Below are 18,641 nucleotides of genomic sequence, written 5' to 3'. Positions count from 1 at the left end.
ACGCCTCACCTTTGCAGTTGCTTCGCGGAAAACTCAAATCTATAGCAAGAATTCTCATAGATGAGTGTGCCATCCTCACTGAGCAATATTTTTTCAAAGTTGTAACAAGTACAACACAGAAAAACATTTGCAGAGTTCCTACAACTTCAATTAAGTTCAATACCTTTTAATGCCATTTGAAATTAAATTTCAAATCAACTTTCCACTGTTCCGAATGTCCATGTTGTCCGAAGTTGCTGCAGTCTGTACGTGACGTGCATCTGCTCTGAAGAATCCCGCCTAAAACCACTTCACTGGTTTGTTGGTTCAGCTGTGCTAATTGTTCCCAGTAAATTATTATTTTTTGAGGAATGCTAATTTATTTTGAGATTTGAGACTATTGACAATCAGAAGAGTCCTAGTTATTTTCGACTAACAATTTTGTAAAGGTCATATTCGCCATTTTACTGGCAATTAAGGCCTTGTTTTTAGGTTTATGGTTTTAATGCCTTTTAAGACTTTTTAAGGATCCATGGGAATCCGTTTTTTGGCCTTGGATCTGTTGCTCCCTGAAATGCTGACACTCCCTTGTGCCTGGCCCATGTTTTACAATTTGACTGAAGCTCCATTGGATGTTTGGGCACAATATAGTAAATGGGTACAGGCACAAAGTCACTGTTATTTTATCTTTGATTGGACTTTATCTTGTGCCGCTGTTTGTGTCACAAGAAAATAGAAGTTGGACCTCTTCTGTAATACCAGCGTTGGCAATGGACAATAATCCCTTTAAGCCGGAAGATGACTGGCTGATGAAAGATGACCAGATCCGCCATACTCCTGTCAAGGAAATGTCCTGATCTGACGTGTGACCTTATCAAATCTTATCAGTGGAAAAATGGTGCTCCGAGAGCTCTGAAAGTGTTTGGGTCATCTTTTGTCTCAGCTAAAATAAACAGCTTTAGAGTCAGAACTTCAATGTTTTGACAAAGGTCATGTTGTTTGGACATGGGTGGGTGCTTTATGCAGATGGATAAAAAAATATATAAAAATTACATGCACAATTCTACAGATGTAGTTGTAGGGAGAATATTCACCATATTTTGTATTGTCTTGTATTCACTTCTTACAGCTATAGCCTGGTAAGCTGGCTTCCCTGTCAGCAGACTAATGGTATGCTGGTTGGCCCTCTGCCTTGGAAGAAAAGTGGAAGAAAGACTTGGCAAAAAGTATCAAAGAGCAGTGAGGGATAAGGAGATATTGAAGGAGAAGAAGAGTCACGTGAGCGGGAGGAAGGGAAAAAGCTACAGTGTCTTTCATAGTTTTATATAGATGCACAAATCATTTTTATAAAGCCTATTGTTTATGGGTTCAACCACCTTAAAAAATGCTATTTGCCTTGAAAACTGAAGCAAAATGCATCAACTGGAAGAATGTTGTGTACTTGCCTTCTTTTTTTGTGGTGGGTTGTTGGTGTGAGGAGATGTGCTACTTTCTGGGTAGCCGCCACCATAATGAAGATCACTGTATAGCGACATACAGTCAGGCCCTACGTCCCCAAACAGCCCCTGGCCACTCAAAGAATTATGTAAAGACTCCGCAGGGGAGAAACCTCCTTCCGATAGAGAGAGGCGTCGGTCAGTGGCCACAGTATTTCCCAAGTTTGCATTGAGTGGTGAGCAAGTGTATATGAGGTTGAACTCTGTCCTGAAGGCCTGTTCCCTAGTTTGGAGGGTTCGGTCTGAGGTTGAACTTGACACTGGCTTTAAGGAACTGATCCCAACAGATGAAGTGTCTTGGCAATCACCGCCTAAAGAGGCTCCAGGAATGGGAAAGTCATCCGAGGCTACAGCCATGGGGCTCTCTAAGCTTGAGGATAGGGAAAGATCTGGGAACTGGGTCCGAGGGATGTCGAAGTCTGGCTGAAGATATGGCTGATGGTGAAGGAGTAGGACAGGCAAGAAAAGGGGGATAGCGTTGAAAACATACCAAAAAAACAAGTAAAATTGTGTTGTTTTGTACACTAATTTCAAAAATGAGACTCGGACAAATGGAAATACCTCAGGAGAAATGGACTCCGGTCGGTGAACAGGCGATGCCTCGGGGGATGATATATTCTAGAAGCACACGGTGTGTTAGAAACTTGCCAGTGTCAAACACACAACCCAAATATTAATCTGATATAAACTACCCTTCCCGTACAATGCGAAGTACAGCAGAGTAAGGTCTCTGATAATTTAGTTATGTAAATCGAACCAAATGTTGATTACGTCTGTGCATCTCTCTTTGTGCTCACTGCTCAACGTGACAGAAACCTCGTGTCGTGTAAATATTTGTTTGACATTTATTTGGCTTTCATTCCACTGTTAGCGGAAGATGTGTAACTAGTGGCGGTTTTACTCTTGCTGTGACCATTCAACTCATGGATCAAACCCAGGACGCCGACTTAGGACCGTTGAGCACTAACCGCTGTGCTAAACGTCCCGGCTGCCAATCTGCTTTCTAACCACTTTTGGAAGATATGAAATGTAAGGAACAAAGAAATGTAATGTGTGTGCATGGTGCGCATCAGCATCACCGTCGACTTGTGTTACCCAGTCATTATTGATGGAGCTGTTCCGTCACACAATGATTACCCAACGGGTGTTGGCCTTGTAGTTTTTTTTTTTTGGTGGCATATTTCTTTCCCACTTCGTGAACTACATGTACCAAATAAACTTGTCAATTTCTTTAAAAAAGAAAATTTTGAAAACACAAAATGTAAATCCCACTCATGGCGGACTTTTTTTTTTAATACGCTGCATATTTGCTGTGGGCTGAAAGGGTTAGAGCAGTGCGTAATTGCGCACATTCTAAGCTTAGTGGGAACATGGGTCGGGGGGCTTATGTTGATGTGTGTCCTCTTACTTCAAATTGTAGTGGTGTGTTGCAACGGCTGACTGGCAGCGAGGGCATTGGTGAATATGCAAGGCCATTCGATAAAGAGCTACAGGGATTGTGAAGAAGTGGAAGCAGCGGGTCCTCAGGAAGAGGTGGCGTGATGGGTGACAGTGGACGAAGGAGGTGGTCAGAGGCAGTCGGCAATGTCTCTGTCATATACTTGGCATGGCGCTTCTTGAAAGGTGCATTCAATTCTATTGAAAAAAACACAGGAAAGGTAAAAAACACAGGACAGGTAAAATTGTGAGTAGATAATTCAGTCTCGCACAAATCATTCGAAAATAAACAATTGTCATATTGTGTGAGGAATTCAAAATTGAGGAATATTAATTGTATACCACTGGACAAGGGATTGGGGGTGGATCTACTGCTGGTGCTTTGTTGGGAGGAGGTGGACTCCGTGCCATCCGCCACAATGGCCGAACAGCTCTCATCCTCCACCTGCTTTATCCATCTCTACAGTAAGATACAGGAAGCATTGTCATTAGAGTGATGCTGATATGGTAAATGTACATTGTATATTCATTGTGTGTGCATTAAGGCTTTTACAACCTGTTTCAACAATGAATACCCCTCAGCCTGTGTACAATAAATCATTCACCTTTTTAAAGCAGCCATAAGTGCCATCCATCTGAAGTGGACGGGGCCGGCGTCTCTCGGGATTAAAAGGGGAGCCGAAGCGAACATAGTGTCGGGGTGTGGTGCAGATAACAGATGAGTGCGAGAGGCCTGGCAACATGTTGAGGGTGGTGGCCAGCACCGTTGGATCGGTGGTTATCCGCAGTGGCCGCTCAACAGGCAGTTCTTGTTGGATCTTCTCCCCTCCAGGAATTTTTTCATTCAACCACTCGGTCACCAGGTACTGAAACAAGAGACGCATATTAATGATTACGCATGAATGACTATACCCCATACGATATAAGTGTACTTCGATGTGATTTACGAGTGGCAGGGAGGTATTCATGGATTATCAACCTCTGTCATTTAGTACCAGGTATACACAGAACACACGCAGAACAGTGATTCCCAACCAGGGTACTATGGCAAAAAAAAATTATGCCATTAAAGATCATCAGGGATATTGTGAAAAATGATCCAATTTCACTTACATTGTCTCCCACTTAAGATTGTGTGTCCCAGTGATCATAAGAGCTAATTTGCTGGAGGCCTTAGGTTCCTAGTAGGGACACCGGGGCAATTATGACTAAAGTGAGGGACCAGACAAAGAGAGAACAATATCTTTGGAAGTTTCCCTTCACCCGGAGGCAGGTCACCGGGGCCCCCTGGAGCCAGGCCGAAAGGTGGCTGGTTATCTGCGCCCAAGGGGCATGGCCGGGCCCGTAGCTCCCACCTTTCCATGGAATCCCAACCTGTTGGTGATGCTAAGGGAGTCAGGTACATTGTACTTTGTAGGTTGGAAAGTACCAGAAGCCGAGGACCTTGACGGTCTGCTCCCCAGCTACGGAAGCCAGCTCTCGGGAAATGAGACGACACCTCTCTGGCAGGGAACAAGCCTGAGCTCGTGTCTGATTCGTTCATACTTGATAAGGTTGGGCTCGCCTCGACACACTTGGACTTGGTGATCTTGAGAGGGGTTGGGCTATTTTCCATTCTGGAGTGGCCCTGATGAGAGGCCCTCAGCAGGTGTAAGCAATACTTATTAGCGCACCCCTGGATGCCTGTACCTCAGGGTTAAGACCAATAGGCGAGAGTAGCCTTCCTCTGACTTGGATGGGGCTACGAGTCCTGACTGTTTGTTGCTTGTACTTATGCAGCAACCAGCAGCTCAAAGTCCCACCCTTTTTGTCATCTTTGAGGGGGGGGGGGGTGTCTTCTGGCACCCCCGCTGGGGAGTCCATTCTGCTGGAGGACTTCAACGCTCACATGTGTAATGACAGTGAGACCTGGAAGGACATGATTGGAAAGAACCCCCCACTCCCAAGTGGAAATTCAGGATGCTTTGCTTTTGAACCTTCTGCTTTTCATGGATTCTCCAAAATGAATACCATGTTCAAATATGGTGTCCATATGTGAATGTGATACCAGGACACCCTCAGCCTCAGTTCGATGATAAAGTTTGTGCAAGTCCCCTTGGAATTGCATGTCTTGGACATTGAAGAGCAGGCGGCTGTTAACTGATGACTATTTGGTGTTGTGTTAGCAGCTGATGGGTACGGGAGGCCAATCAAAATGCACCTCTGGTGGTCACTGAGACAAAAAGGAGGGGGTGGGGGTGTCCGGTTAAGCAATGGAGAACAACGAGACAGCTTTGAAGAAATTCTGGTCCATCATCTGGCGTTTTAGGACGGGGAAGCAGTGCACCATCAACATATGTAAAATGATATGTGGGTGTTTGTTGCTAACCTAGATTTGGGATTCTGTGAGTCAGTGGGGAGAATACTTTACCAAAAAAAAAATATATAGACATATTTCATCGACAAGCCTTCCTATGAAGAAGCAAAGCCTGGGGATCCTGAGATGGAATCCTCTAGTTTGGGGTTGAGGTGGTTAAGAGTTCCTCTGCCCCCATGGGTGGATGACATCTGCCTGGAATTTCTAAATGCTCTTGGGTCTGGGATGCTCTGTGAGTATGGGATGCTCTGTGAGTATGGGATCCCAGATCCCCGAACACGGGCTATTCAATTTCTGTACGACTGGTGTCAGCCTTTGGTTTACATTCTTGAGAGTAGGTCAGACTCTTTCATAGTCGTGGTTTGAGCCTGCTAAGGCTGCTGTGCCACATATTCCATTCATAACCTTTACGGACTTCATTTATATGAGCAGTGTGAGTCCGTTTTGGTGATCTCAGTATTTCATCTCTCATTCTGCATCATGTGGTTGTTGTGGTTCTGTTTTGGCTTCATCAAGCCGGAGCAGATCATTGCCGAGTGTGAAGTGGTTGGGATTAGAATCGGCACCTACAAATCAGAGGCTAATATCCTTAGTTTGAAAAGGGTGGAGTGCCCTCTCTAGGTCGAGGAATGAGATCATACCCTGAGTGGAGAAGTTCAACAACCTTTCCCATGAGTTCGATAGGTGGATTGGTGGAGGGTCTGCACTGATGTGGATGCTGCAACATCTTGGTGAAGAAGGAAGGAGCTGAGCCGAAGAAAAATGGTCTCAACAGACCGTTTGATCTACGTTCCCAACCCTCACCTATGGTTATACGCTGTGGGCCCTGACCGAAAGAACAAAATCACAGACACATCAGGCTGGAATGAGTCCAGAAAGTGTCTGGGTTTCCCCTTAGCAAAAGGGTGAGAAGCTCAGTCATCTGGGAGTGGCTCTGCATCAAGAGGAGACAAATGAGGTGGGTCGGGCATCTGGTTAGGATGCCTCCTGGACGCCTCCCCGGTAAGGTGTTCAAGACTCACTGGGAGTAGGGCCCGGGGATGACTCAAGACACACTGGAGAGATTAAGTCTCCCCCGCTGGCCTTTTTCAAACGTAAAACAGGAGCCTTTGCTCAATAATGGTTGGGCAACACAATGCTGGACGGCAAATATAACGAGGCATACAGTTTCACAAAAGTTGAAAGACTACATTTGTTTTCTCCTTTCATATTCACTGACTGGCCACAACTGTCTAATCACATATATATATACACACACACACACACACACTAATTTATCACAATGTTCTACAAAACAAAATCCCAGTCACCACAAAATATTTTTGGGGTGTAGTTTCAGTAGGGATGTCAAACTGCACACCATTCTTCTGAGTATTGTTTTTAATACGTTGACTCTCACAGATAAATGGGTTAAGCCAGGGGTGCCCATTACGTCGATCCTGATCTACCGGTAGATCCAAGACAGGTCCCAAGTAGATCCGAGGAGTGTCGAGGAGAAAAAAAAAAACAACCATTTGTGTGTCTTTGTACATGTTAGTAATATATCTTTTTGTGTTAATGTACGCTGCACCCTAATCATCCTATCAGTCTCATTTTCACAAAAAAATATTTAAAAAATAAAATAAAACAGGTAAATCTTGAATTTACGGTGGTGTGTGATTACATCACCGGAAGTTGTTAGCGCTCAGCAGTCTGCAATTGCAGCTTGTGATCAGAGCTGTTGCGCTCTATCTTTTATCGTCATTATTCTCATTGAGTTTGCTTCGTGTACAATTCACCGAGGGCACAGGCAAAGAATAGGAACCTAGGAGGGCCCAGGGAAGCACTTTAAAACGGAACGTGTGAGCTACGATAGTTAACAGGCTGTTTCTCATCATGGTGTGTGTGTGTGTGTGTGTGTGTGTGTGTGTGCGCGCGTGCGTGAAGGTAAGGGTAGATCCCGGGAGGTTAGTTGATCGAAAAGTAGATCTTCAGTCCAAAAAGTTTGGGCACCCCTGGGTTAAGCAATTTAGAAACGGATCAGTTTGATGCACAACAGTTCTACTAAATGAGGTGAGAAGTTTTTTTGTAACCGTGCCGGCAGCTCCAACTAACCACTACATTACCATCATTATTGTAATCTGAATTTCAAATTAAACTGTTCTTTAAATCAGGGGTCCCCAACTGCCGGTCCGCGGACCGTTACCGGTCCGCAGGTCATTTGGTACCGGGCCGCACAGAAAGAACTTGCCTTAATTCAGTTTTATTTATTTCGGAATACGACAGATGTTTTATTTTGAAAAATTACCGGATTCTCCGTTACATCCGTCTGTGTCACGCTTGACACACGTCAAGACACGCTTCTCCATCACGTGACCGATTACGCTAAAAACAAAACGCAGGAGCTCGCAAAATGAGTAAAAAAAACTGCTTGAGATCGCAAATGACGGCGGCCTTAAAAGTACGTTCAAGACAACTGGATTAAAGTTATGGCTGAATACTCTGAGATCGTCACAATAGCACTGTTGCTATTTCCGACATCCTACCTGTGTGAGGCTGGGGTTTTCTGCAGCAAAGGCGACTAAAACAAAATTACGGAGTAGACTGGACATAAACCACACACTTGAGGTGTCATTGTCTCCTATTACCCCGAGATGGGACCGTCTTGATGCAGAAAATCAAGCTCGGGGCTGTGGTGAGTCGTCATTTTAATGCACTTTGAATTTGCGTTGTATCGTATTTTGAAGGCATTAAACATGACCATCGCGATCAGAGTGTTGCGGCCAGATTAGACTCTCATTCCGAAAACACAACAGTTTTCATGCAGCTCATACCATATTATTTTGTTGTATTATTTCCGCCACACCTTAAATGCCGGTCCCTGAAAATATTGTCTGACATAAACCGGTCAGTGGGGCAAAAAAGGTTGGGGACCCCTGCTTTAAATGACATCAAAATGAGAACAATTAATTTTTAACATTGTCAAAATGCATGGTCCATGTTTAGCTCTTCATGTATTGTTATGAACAGGCAAATTCTGACTAGGATCTAAATGAAAGTATGACGTGTGCTGACTGCACAAAATAACCTCTAGGGTGGCGGACGTAAAACTACTGTATAAATCTATAGTATCTGCGTGGGATGAAATTAGATCTTTCACACGTATGATCAATGTGAGTTGAAAATATTGTAGCAGGAAACTATACCTACCAATCTCAGCTTTAGGCTTGAGCTGTACATTTTTGTATAAAAATATCGCATTCATTTTGAAAAGCAGTCTGTCTGAACACATGCAACAGGGCCAAATCATATGTCATGCTGTGCTTCACGAAGAATGATTTGAATAACTTAAAAATCTGATCTTCTCTAACCTTCTTGGTCTTGAGGTAACGCAAGTTGCCTCTGTTGATGCAATTCAGACCCTGGCCATCTCCATCCAAGAGCTGACCAGTGGCCAGCCCACTCTCCCCTTGGCCCAGCTCAGAAGCATATGGGCCATGAGAAACCTCCTCATCAAGACCAGCACTCTGCTCAACTAAAGGAGCTGCTGCTGCAGCAGCAGCTTGCTGGGCGAGTGCTTGACGCTGCCGCCTGGCACGTTGGGATGAGCTGGAGCGGTAGCGAGACATTCGGCTCTTGGGACGAGGCTTAGAAGAGCGAGCGGGTTTAGGGGGGGCAGCTGGGGGAGGCAGATTTGGTAATGAGGACTTTTCTTCAATAGACGGTGCTTCCTATAGAAAATGAAAATGGAATTAAATCTGCGGTCTGGAAAAGGGAAAATCTAAGATCTTTTTAAGACCAATACTGACCGTGACATAGGTAGTACGTCGTGTGCTAATGCCTATCCCTGTGTTAAGGGGTATGGGGGTGGCTTTTGTCCCCTCTTCTGTTTCTACACCATCCTCCTTTACATCTGCTACTGTCTTTCGCCGCCTCTTTTCCAGACTGTTCAATGTCTAAATTCAGAGACAGAGTTGAACAAAATTAGTGCAGTATGATTATAATGAAAAAACCCCCAGCATGAACAATAATCAAAATGAATAACTTTTAAATGGAGACAAATGAATATCATACTTTTTTATTGGGGATGACAATTTCGTTTTCATCCACCTCTCCTTCTTCAGCCTCTTCTATCTTCACTTCATCCAGCGCTCCCTATAATCACAGACATATAGCAGATCAGGAATTAACCTTACAAGGTAACAAAAGCAAGGTAGTGTGGACCAATCACAAAGCAACAGTGTGTTTGGGGGCAGGATATGCAGCTGTGACAGTTTACCATTTGGTAATGTGTAATGCTTGTGGGGCAACTAAACTGCGTTGCTGTTTAACCTTCATGATAATCACATGCATGGGGGGGGGGGCATCACTATCAGCCACATACCTCTGCATCACTGCTTCCTTGCAGCTCTTTGGCCTCTTGGTGCTGGATAGCCTGATTGCTCTCTGGACAAACCTCGAGCTCTCTTCTGCGGGCCTTTCTCTGCCGGGTCTCAGCACCAATCAAAGGAGAGGGCAGTGGTACTGTGGGGGTACTCGGCAAGCTCTCCCTGGGGCTCATGTTGTGTTTCTGCACAGGGCAATTCTGGTTCCCTTTATGGCAAGCGCAGTCCACCTTGTAATTACTGATGGATTGAAATGAGAACAGAAGACTTGTATTGACTGGAGAACGTACCAATAAAAAGCAGTAAATAACCCAGTGAAAAGGTTAGCTAGCATCCATCAAACCAAGAAATGTGTTGTTTGAGTTAGGAAATGTCAAAGAACAAAATTGTGATCAATTCAGCGAGGGTGAGTGAAGTATATTGAATCGTGAGAAGCAGTACTGACCAGCTGTTGAACTCATAATCAAATCCAATAGTGACCTCAGTGTCCTTTGTGATTTGACTAATGGCATAGATACACAGATGTATCATACCCTCAGCAATCATATGTCGCACCTGAGAAAGAAGTCAATACACGACTCACCAAAATACAGATAAAATAAGAACTTCGAAATAAATCGAGGAGAAACAAGATGGCAACCTATGAGGTCATAATAAACACCATTCGTAACTCACCTCAGCGTTGGGTGTGCAGGACCTTCTAATAAAGCGTGCGTCATTTCCAAAGGTCCTTGCATCCACACACATCTCAACATCATTAAATTTGGAGTAAAAGAGTACAAAAGGGTAGGGCCTAAAAGACATGGAAATTGTACTTCATCACCTGTGTCATGACAGCGTTGTTCTTGATGTTGCATATTACTAGTTATTCTGTTGAAAACACTTCCCCTAAAAATAATTTAACTTAAATAACTTCCCTGTCAATGAGCAGTTCAGTCAAATTCAGTCCATTTTTGTCAAAAGAAAATCTTAGCAGTGAATAAAACGTACTTTTTAAAATGTCAAATGTGGTTCTTTAATAATACTAGCCTCATCTACAAACTCTCAACAATCAAAGTGAAAGCCTGATATCAACAAAACCCAGAGACCGCAATGGCTTCACAGGGCCAAAGCTCTTCTGAGATGGATGGACGCAAAGTGGAAAACTGCCGTGGTCTGACAAGGACAGATATGAAATTGGTTGTGGAAGTCACGAAAAGTCATACTTACTTTTTAAAGAAATGCCCGTTGACTTCAAACTGTTGCTTGAGCATGACCTTCCCTCTATACTCAATTATGAGGATGTCAGGATCAAGGTTCTTGGCGGCACGAAGGATCTTCCTGTGTTTCTGCACACGCGTTACACGTCCTAACTGCAGCTACAAACATAAAAAAAAGTTTCAAGTGACCCATGATACACGCTAGTGTATAATATGTTGCAGTTCAATCTGTGAAATGTACAGTAGTGCTGATGGTTACACAGTGCAATTAGAATGACAACATAGATCCATCCGCTCGTCCAAGCTATGACCATTCCTATCCTGTATTGAAAATAGTCTGCAAATAGAGGTAATATTTCTCCGAAAATTTGGAACTTAACCCGAACTGTACACAAAAAAAAGCTTTTTTAACTCTAGCTTCCAATGTTCAACAGTTTAAGGGGTGGAAGGAATTAATTGCATTCCTACTCATTTCAATGTGAAAATTGACCTTGGTTTATGAACAGTTTTAGAGTTACAAACAGGGTCACGGAACCAATTAAGTTCCTAAATTGAGATACCACTGTATATTCCAGTCCTTTTAGAATGGGTATCAATCATACGGATATTTTCGTAATTTGCGGGCCAGCCCAGTCCCTATCCCTATGTAGAGTGGCGGTCCACGACAATGTTGAATATTGTAAATAGATATAATTATTGGGCCAACCTGCATCTGCGAGCCGAGCACAGTGTTGTTACAGGCCAGCTCGGTGCGGTTGATAGTGTCCATGGCGTCAACGGATGTCGGTGAAGTGGATGGAAGACTCGTACGTCCACTTTCTGTGTTTCCAACAGTAGTTCTGGCAGTGTGGTGAAGCTGGAGCAAAGTCTGGATGTCAGAGCTATACTGGTTGGCCAAAGCCTCCTCATATTGTTCTGTCCACTGGCGGATTCTACTCTCCCATCCCTCTGTTGTGTTCTCGTCCAGCACACTGGCCTCTGTTGTCAAGTTCTTGACAAAAGAAAAGATGCTTGAAACTCTAAAGTGGCACCAATACAAACCCCACTTCATTTATACTGTACGCCAGTCATACCTTCATCCTCATCGACTTCCGTGAACCCTCTCTAAAAGCCTGAGAAAATACATAACTTCAATTAAAAATATGTACTTTTTTCAGAGATGTGGCAAATAGTACCGTGAAATATTTTTGCATACTTTGACTTTCTTGCCCTTTGGTGTTCCACTGGCTTTTTCTGTACTCTTTTTCCTCTTTTTCGATTTACTTCTTTTAACTCTGTTGACAGTAAGTTTGATGCTGGTAGGTGTGTGCTGGGTGGCAGTGTAAGAGATGGTGGAAGGTGACACTTCTTCATCGCCACTCTCTGTGGCACTGCTCTCTCCAGCTACCAAGAAAGCACAAGTATGTTGCTTGGCTGTAATGATCTGGACAGATACAAAAACTGAATTGACAGTGGTGAAGGGAAAAAAAGTCAAATACCTGAGACATTTTCATTTTTCCTGTGCTGGCCATCTGTTCCTTTCCTCCCGTCAAGTCCTCTGCAACAAGAGAATAGCCAAAACAACATTACGAATAGATATTATTGATAGTTTGGATATAAGGGAAATCAGTCAAAAAACACAAACATTAAGTGTACAGCCCCTGCAAACATATTGGAACAGCGAGGCCATTTCCTTTTTGTCCTTTGCTGGGATTGAATATATTTACATCTGCAACTCATCCACAACTATAGCATGTGCGTGATGCACCCAATTTTTAGCTGGGAAAAAGTGTAGGAGAAGATGTAGTTAAAATAGATGAAAGTGAATAAGACTTCATGTTTAATTTTCAGTTGCTTGCTTTGTGGGTTACTTCCTTCAGTCTCCTCTTCAGCAGGGAAAATGCACACCATCTGGTTAAAGTCTGGAGGGACTGACTGCTAATTTAAGCATTCCACTTCTTGACCTTGATGATCTTTTTTGGTGTTTTGGCAATGTGTTCTGGGTCATGACTTTGAAGCATGCTGAAGGATCGACAGGTCACTTTAGGTTCAAACCCTTGATCAAGGTTCCAGAATTGTTTAGGCTTGTCTTGTTATTTTTCGGCATATTCCACTCGGACTTTCTGAATCCTTTTCGAATGAGTGGTTTGCATCTCTTAGTGTAGCCTTTGTACGTTTGTTTATGGAGTTTTCTATGAATTAAAATGACACCTTCACTCCCGTTCTTATGGACACTATGAGAGCTGTTTTCATCAATCACTGTTATTTTCGTTACCTTACGTCTTTTATACCAAGTACACCAGTGCTTTTTCTTCAGGCCATTGCCAATGTTTTTGATCTTCATTTTCCCATCGGTTAATTAGGGAATCGAGGGGAAAGAAAAGCTTTGTGAGTTGAAACAAATGGTGCTTCTAAGTTGTGTATCAGATGCAGTACCATGAAATAAAAGCAGATATAATCATTACTTCATTACTTCACTCATATTCATCCATCCTTGAACTTTTGGAGGTGGGTGTATATGGGGAGGCTTTTGCTAACAGTGGAATCATTACGAACCTTCAGTTCCCATTGTTTTGTCAAATTTTATTGGTCAAACTGTGAGAAGGCAGCTTGCTGACAAAACATGCTCCCATACAGAACAGGGCACCTTCTCCATGTCTCACCTGCAGTTGTCACATTTGATAAGCAGGCCGTCTGGCATCAGGGTGCAGTGACACCAGTTGGCTACAGCCCCATCCTCCTCTGAGGAGCTATCACTGTCTGCTGAGTTGTCCTCTGTAGTTTGGAAATAGCGGGAACTGCGTACCACGCCATTGAGATCCATTCGACGAATGATGGTTTGAGCGAGGGGGGAATCGGGTGGGGTGGGAGGAGGGGGTGCACCATAGTTGTGATCCTGACAACACACAACGGAAGACTGTTGCTTCTTCAAACAACGGGTGTTCAGGCAAAAAAAAAAAAAGGGAAACGGAAAATGGAGATGAATGAAAATGAGGGCAAAAAAATAAAGTTATGTGAAACAGTACAGCTGTTAATATTAGAAATGGATTGTGGTTACAGAAGGTCTATGTTGACTAGACAGTGTATTCGTTTCTTCACACATCAGAATGGTTTTGCATGACATTGACTTTAAGAAATCCCCTGCAGCGAAAAAAAAAAAATTCTGAGACATTTTTGACGGTTTTATCACAGGAAATAACACTTGGTTTGCGGGTATTAACTCTGCCCCATGATTCAGGAGATAAAGGACAAATGCAGAAGCAGGGATTGATAAATGTCCGGTAAACTGTGAAACAAAGCACATGCAAAGTAAAGCTATGCAAAATAGTGTCGTAACAAGCTTTGGAGCTTGTTGTTTTCATCGCACCCCTTGGTTTGTGAAGACAACTGGTATTTTTCCCATAAAATTATCTTTTAAAAATGCATTCAAAAGTGAAAACACATGAAGTATCTCACAAAAGGGACCACCCATCACATTTTTGGATGTACTTTAATACATTTTTTTTTATGACACTCTTTTTTACATTGTAACGCACAGTCCCTTGACTTACAAATGCCTCAATTTAAGCGTATGTGTTTGGCTTTGCGGTTATTAACCACCCCCCAATCGTCCGCAAAAAATAAAACAACTAACTTTATTTCTTTACATTCTCTATGTGTTGTAAAATATACAGTTTACAATGCAGTACTTTTTTTTCAGGGCTGGTTCTGAGTGGTACCTGTCTTGTTAAACCGCTGTAGCCATTGTTTGTGCTGGAACTCAATTTCAGGGTGTAGGCAACAAAAAGATTGCCTCGTCCATCTTTATGGAGAGCGATTCTTTTTCAGATACTCAGAGAATTTTTTGCCATGAAATGCTACATTGAACTTGCAGTGACCAGTATGAGAGTGATCACACCAAATTTAACACGCTTGCTACTGATTCAAACCCGAGACCTCAGAACCCTCAACAGAAGTGTGAGGCAGCAAGCTACACAGTTAGTCCATTGCAATGAAGTATCTTGTTGAATGCATCAAAATTGTGAGGATAATTTTAAGTCAACCTACTCTTTACTTGAGTATTTTGGTAAAGAAATACTTGGCTAACTCAGATTCATCAAGCTACATTTCTCTTGTTACTTTTGATTTTTTTTATCTACTGCTACTTATAATTCTTGTGTGATCTATTCTGGTGTGTCAGCAATACTGATGATCACATGACTCTTGTTTCACCGATCCAACATGGCTACAACTACTGTCGTTTGACTTCTATTTCACCAATCACTTCCACTTATTCATAGTTTTTTTCAATGACAAAATAAATACTGAGGCCTAAATTTATTAACGATTAAAATTATAGAGCAGGAGATCAACTAACGTGTATGTTTTAGATGTTTCCCTCCTCCAACACACCTCATTTGGGACAATGTTTACTGAGAATCTAAACCAGAGTTTGCCTCTTCTATTTTTAATACTCTTTTTGTCAACTTAGACAAGGATGCTCCATCTAAAGGGAGAACTGTTCAATCAAACCCCACGCCCCGATTGGATGAGGAGTTAAAAGCTTCAATGTGAGGCAGAGATGCTACCAAGATCACTGCTGTTAAATCATGCAGCCAATTGGACTGGATTAAAGTGCCGTCAATGAAGACATTGGACTATGAAACTCAACAAACGCAAAAAGAAACTGTTCGACCTGCAGAAATTTAAAGAGGCTGGTAAATCAAAGTTGGATGATTTGGAAAACGGATAACTCACTTTCAAAGAGGAAAACAAACTTCACACCTTTATTTATACAAACAGAAAATTGAGATTAATCTAATCCAGTAAATATTGCTTTCTGTTCAACCTGCAGAAATTTAAAGAGGCTCGTAAATCAAAGTTGGATGATTTGGAAAACGGATAACTCACTTTCAAAGAGGAAAACAAACTTCACACCTTTATTTATACAAACAGAGAATTGAGATTAATCGAATCCAGTAAATATTGCTTTTGTTTGAATGATTATTGCAACGATAAAATTCATAGATTGAAAATTCACATGAGTATTGATGAATCAGTGTCCTTGTTTTTTATTATACACAATGTCCATCCACCCCTCCATTTTCTACCGCTCGGGTCGCGGGGGCAGCAGCTTTAGTAGGGAAGCCCAGACTTCAATCTCCCCGGCCACTTCTTTGAGCTCTTCCCGACGGATCCCAAGGCGTTCCCAGGCCAGCTGGGTGACATAGTCTCTCCAGCGTGTCCTGGGTCGTCCCCAGGGTCTCCTGCCAGTGGGACATGCCCGGAACACCTCACCAGGGAGGTGTCCAGGAGGCATCCTAATCAGATGCCCGAGCCACCTCATCTGGCTCCTCTCGATGTGGAGGGGAAGCGGCTCTACTCCGAGTCCCCCCCGGATGACTGAGCTTCTCACCTTATCTCTAAGGGAGAGCCCGGACACCCTGCAGAGATAACTCATTTCGGCCGCTTTTATCCGGGATCTCGTTCTTTCGGTCACGACCCATAGCTCGTAACCATAGATGAGGGTTGGAACGTAGGTAAATTGAGAGCTTTGCCCTTTGGCTCAGCTCCCTTCTTTACCACGACAGACCGATACAAAGTCCGCATCACAGCAGATGCTGCACCGATCCACCACTCGATTTCTCGCTGCCTCCTGCCCTCACTTGTGAACAAGACCCCAAGATACTTAAACTCCTTCACTTGGGGCAAGATCTCCTGCCCAACCCGGAGAGGGCACTCCACCCTTTTCCAAATGAGGACCATTGTTTCAGATTTGGAGGTGCTGATTTTCATCCCAATCGCTTCACACTCGACTGCGAAACGCTCCAGTGAGAGTTGGAGAGCCCTGCTTGATTGAAGGAGCCAACAGTACCACATCATCTGCAAAAAGCAGAGATGCAATATTGAGGCCACCAAAACGGACCCCCTCAAAACTTTGGCTGCGCCTAGAAATTCTGTCCATAAAGGTTAAGAACAGAATCTGCGACAAAGGACAGCCTTGGCGGAAACCAAACCTAACTGGAAACGATTCCGACTTACTGCCAGCAATGCGAACCAAACTCTGACAACGGTGGTATTGGGACCAAACATCCCCTATCAGGCAGGGGGTTCGGTCCCCGTACTCCCGAAGCACCCCCCACAGAACTCCCAGAGGGACACATTGAACGCCTTCTCCAAGTCCACAAAGCACATGTAGACTGGTCGGGCGAGTTCCCATGTAGGGTTCAACCGAGGACCCTGCAAAGAGGTGACTTCACGCTGGTCCACTGTTCCACGGCTGGGACGAAAACCACACCGTTCCTCCTCAATCTGAGGCTCGACTTCCCTACGGACCCTCACACAATGCGAGTTACGAAAACTAGGCAGGGTGCTTTTGATCTAACAACTTCATAGAAAACGTTTACAGTCTTTTTAAAATGACAGCTGATAATATGTCTGTGGGTTTGGATAATATTCATGGCAAGCTTCTGAAATGTGCTCTTGAATTTGTGTCACATTCTTTGTGCCAAATATTCAACAGATGTTTGGTGTGTGGTGTCTTTCCCCATTCGGTGGAAGAATCAGAAAAGATTAATATTCCAAAAAACAACAATTGTTCATTTAATAGTGCTAATAGTAGGCCCATAAGTATTTTACCTGTTCTTGGAAAAATGATGGAGACGATATGTGAATAAATCCAAAAATATAGTTTATTTATATGTTTATGAGAAATAAACTGTGTCTAAAAAGTGTCAATTATTAATAAGAATAGAACGCTCCAACTGAGTACAGGTTCCACAAATGAGACTGTTAGGTTTCACAATAGATAATCTCACATGGTCACGGCATGTAGACCATGTGATTAGTAAAATGGATAAAGCTATTGCTGTGGCTCAATGGTGTTCTTACTTTACCACTCCAGCAATTTTAAAAATTGCTAGTTCAGCCTTTTGCATTGTCATATCCTAAATATTGTTCAATGTGTCTGTATATGGTCTGCTAAAAATAAAATTGATATAGCGAGGCTTCACATCATTCAAAACAAGGACGCCCGCCTCGTGTTAAGATGTCCTTTATCGACTGGTGTTAACAAAAAGGAACTGCGCGTTGTCATGGCCTTCGTTCCACAAAACCAAATAAATAAATACATAAATAAATAATAAAAAATGTAAAAATATACAGTATATATATTAAAATCTACGGTACAACCATTTCATGTTTGTAAAAAAAAAAATAATAATAATAATAATAATTCTGTCTGGCAAACGTGCTCCAATTTCTGAAAAGTTGGATCTTTAAAAACCAGACACTATAGATCAGGGGTGCCCATTACGTCGATCCTGATCTACCGGTAGATCTAAGACAGGTCCCAAGTAGATCCGAAGAGTGTCGAGGAGAAAAAAAACAACCATTTGTGTGTCTTTGTACATGTTAGGAACATATTTTTTTTGTGTTCATGTACGCTGCACCCTCATCATCTTATCAGTCTCATTTTCACCAAAAAAAGATTTAAAAAATAAAATAAATCAGTTAAAGCTTGTGATTACGTCACCAGAAGTTGTTAGCGCTCAGCAGTCTGCAATTGCAGCTTGTGATCAGAGCTGTTGCGCTCTATCTTTTATCGTCATTATTCTCATTCAGAGTTTGTCCCAATTGCGGGACAAATAAAGGGATATCTTATCTTATCTTTGCTTCGTGTACAATTCACCGAGGGCACGGGCAAAGAATAGGAATCTAGGAGGGTCCAGGGAAGCACTTTAAAACGGTACGTGTGAGCTACGATAGTTAACAGGCTGCAAAAGTGCGTCTCATGCCTCAGTTTCAGGCTGTTTCTCATCATGGCGTGCGTGTGTGTGTGTGTGTGTGTGTG

The 18,641-nt window shown here is 42.9% G+C and overlaps 1 protein-coding gene across 3 annotated transcripts in view; it reads right to left on the bottom strand.

The window, feature by feature from the left end:
• Positions 1 to 18,641, bottom strand: part of setd5 (SET domain containing 5) — a 79,615-nt gene that overhangs the window by 33,435 nt on the left and 27,539 nt on the right. Inside the window, exons 4-21 of one of the 3 annotated variants that reach the window (XM_086117189.1) lie at positions 13,474 to 13,736; positions 12,310 to 12,368; positions 12,027 to 12,214; positions 11,905 to 11,943; positions 11,538 to 11,822; positions 10,842 to 10,990; positions 10,308 to 10,425; positions 10,078 to 10,187; positions 9,632 to 9,872; positions 9,322 to 9,402; positions 9,057 to 9,203; positions 8,619 to 8,978; positions 3,518 to 3,778; positions 3,255 to 3,372; positions 2,884 to 3,110; positions 2,037 to 2,093; positions 1,425 to 1,910; positions 1,074 to 1,166 (exon numbers count right to left, since the gene is read on the bottom strand). In XM_086117189.1, coding sequence (XP_085973315.1) covers positions 1,074 to 1,166; positions 1,425 to 1,910; positions 2,037 to 2,093; positions 2,884 to 3,110; positions 3,255 to 3,372; positions 3,518 to 3,778; positions 8,619 to 8,978; positions 9,057 to 9,203; positions 9,322 to 9,402; positions 9,632 to 9,872; positions 10,078 to 10,187; positions 10,308 to 10,425; positions 10,842 to 10,990; positions 11,538 to 11,822; positions 11,905 to 11,943; positions 12,027 to 12,214; positions 12,310 to 12,368; positions 13,474 to 13,736 — 3,282 coding nt within the window. The remainder of the gene's footprint in view (positions 1 to 1,073; positions 1,167 to 1,424; positions 1,911 to 2,036; positions 2,094 to 2,883; positions 3,111 to 3,254; positions 3,373 to 3,517; positions 3,779 to 8,618; positions 8,979 to 9,056; positions 9,204 to 9,321; positions 9,403 to 9,631; positions 9,873 to 10,077; positions 10,188 to 10,307; positions 10,426 to 10,841; positions 10,991 to 11,537; positions 11,823 to 11,904; positions 11,944 to 12,026; positions 12,215 to 12,309; positions 12,369 to 13,473; positions 13,737 to 18,641) is intronic. The other 2 variants (XM_086117190.1, XM_086117191.1) reach the window with 2 other exon arrangements.

Source organism: Hippocampus guttulatus, chromosome 8 (genome assembly GCF_054856545.1).
Source record: "Hippocampus guttulatus isolate MCC_2025c chromosome 8, RoL_Hgut_1.0, whole genome shotgun sequence".
NCBI classification, from domain to species: Eukaryota; Metazoa; Chordata; class Actinopteri; order Syngnathiformes; family Syngnathidae; genus Hippocampus; species Hippocampus guttulatus.
The sequence above is the reverse complement of the archived record's forward strand: the minus strand, read 5'-3'. Positions and strand labels throughout refer to the sequence as shown.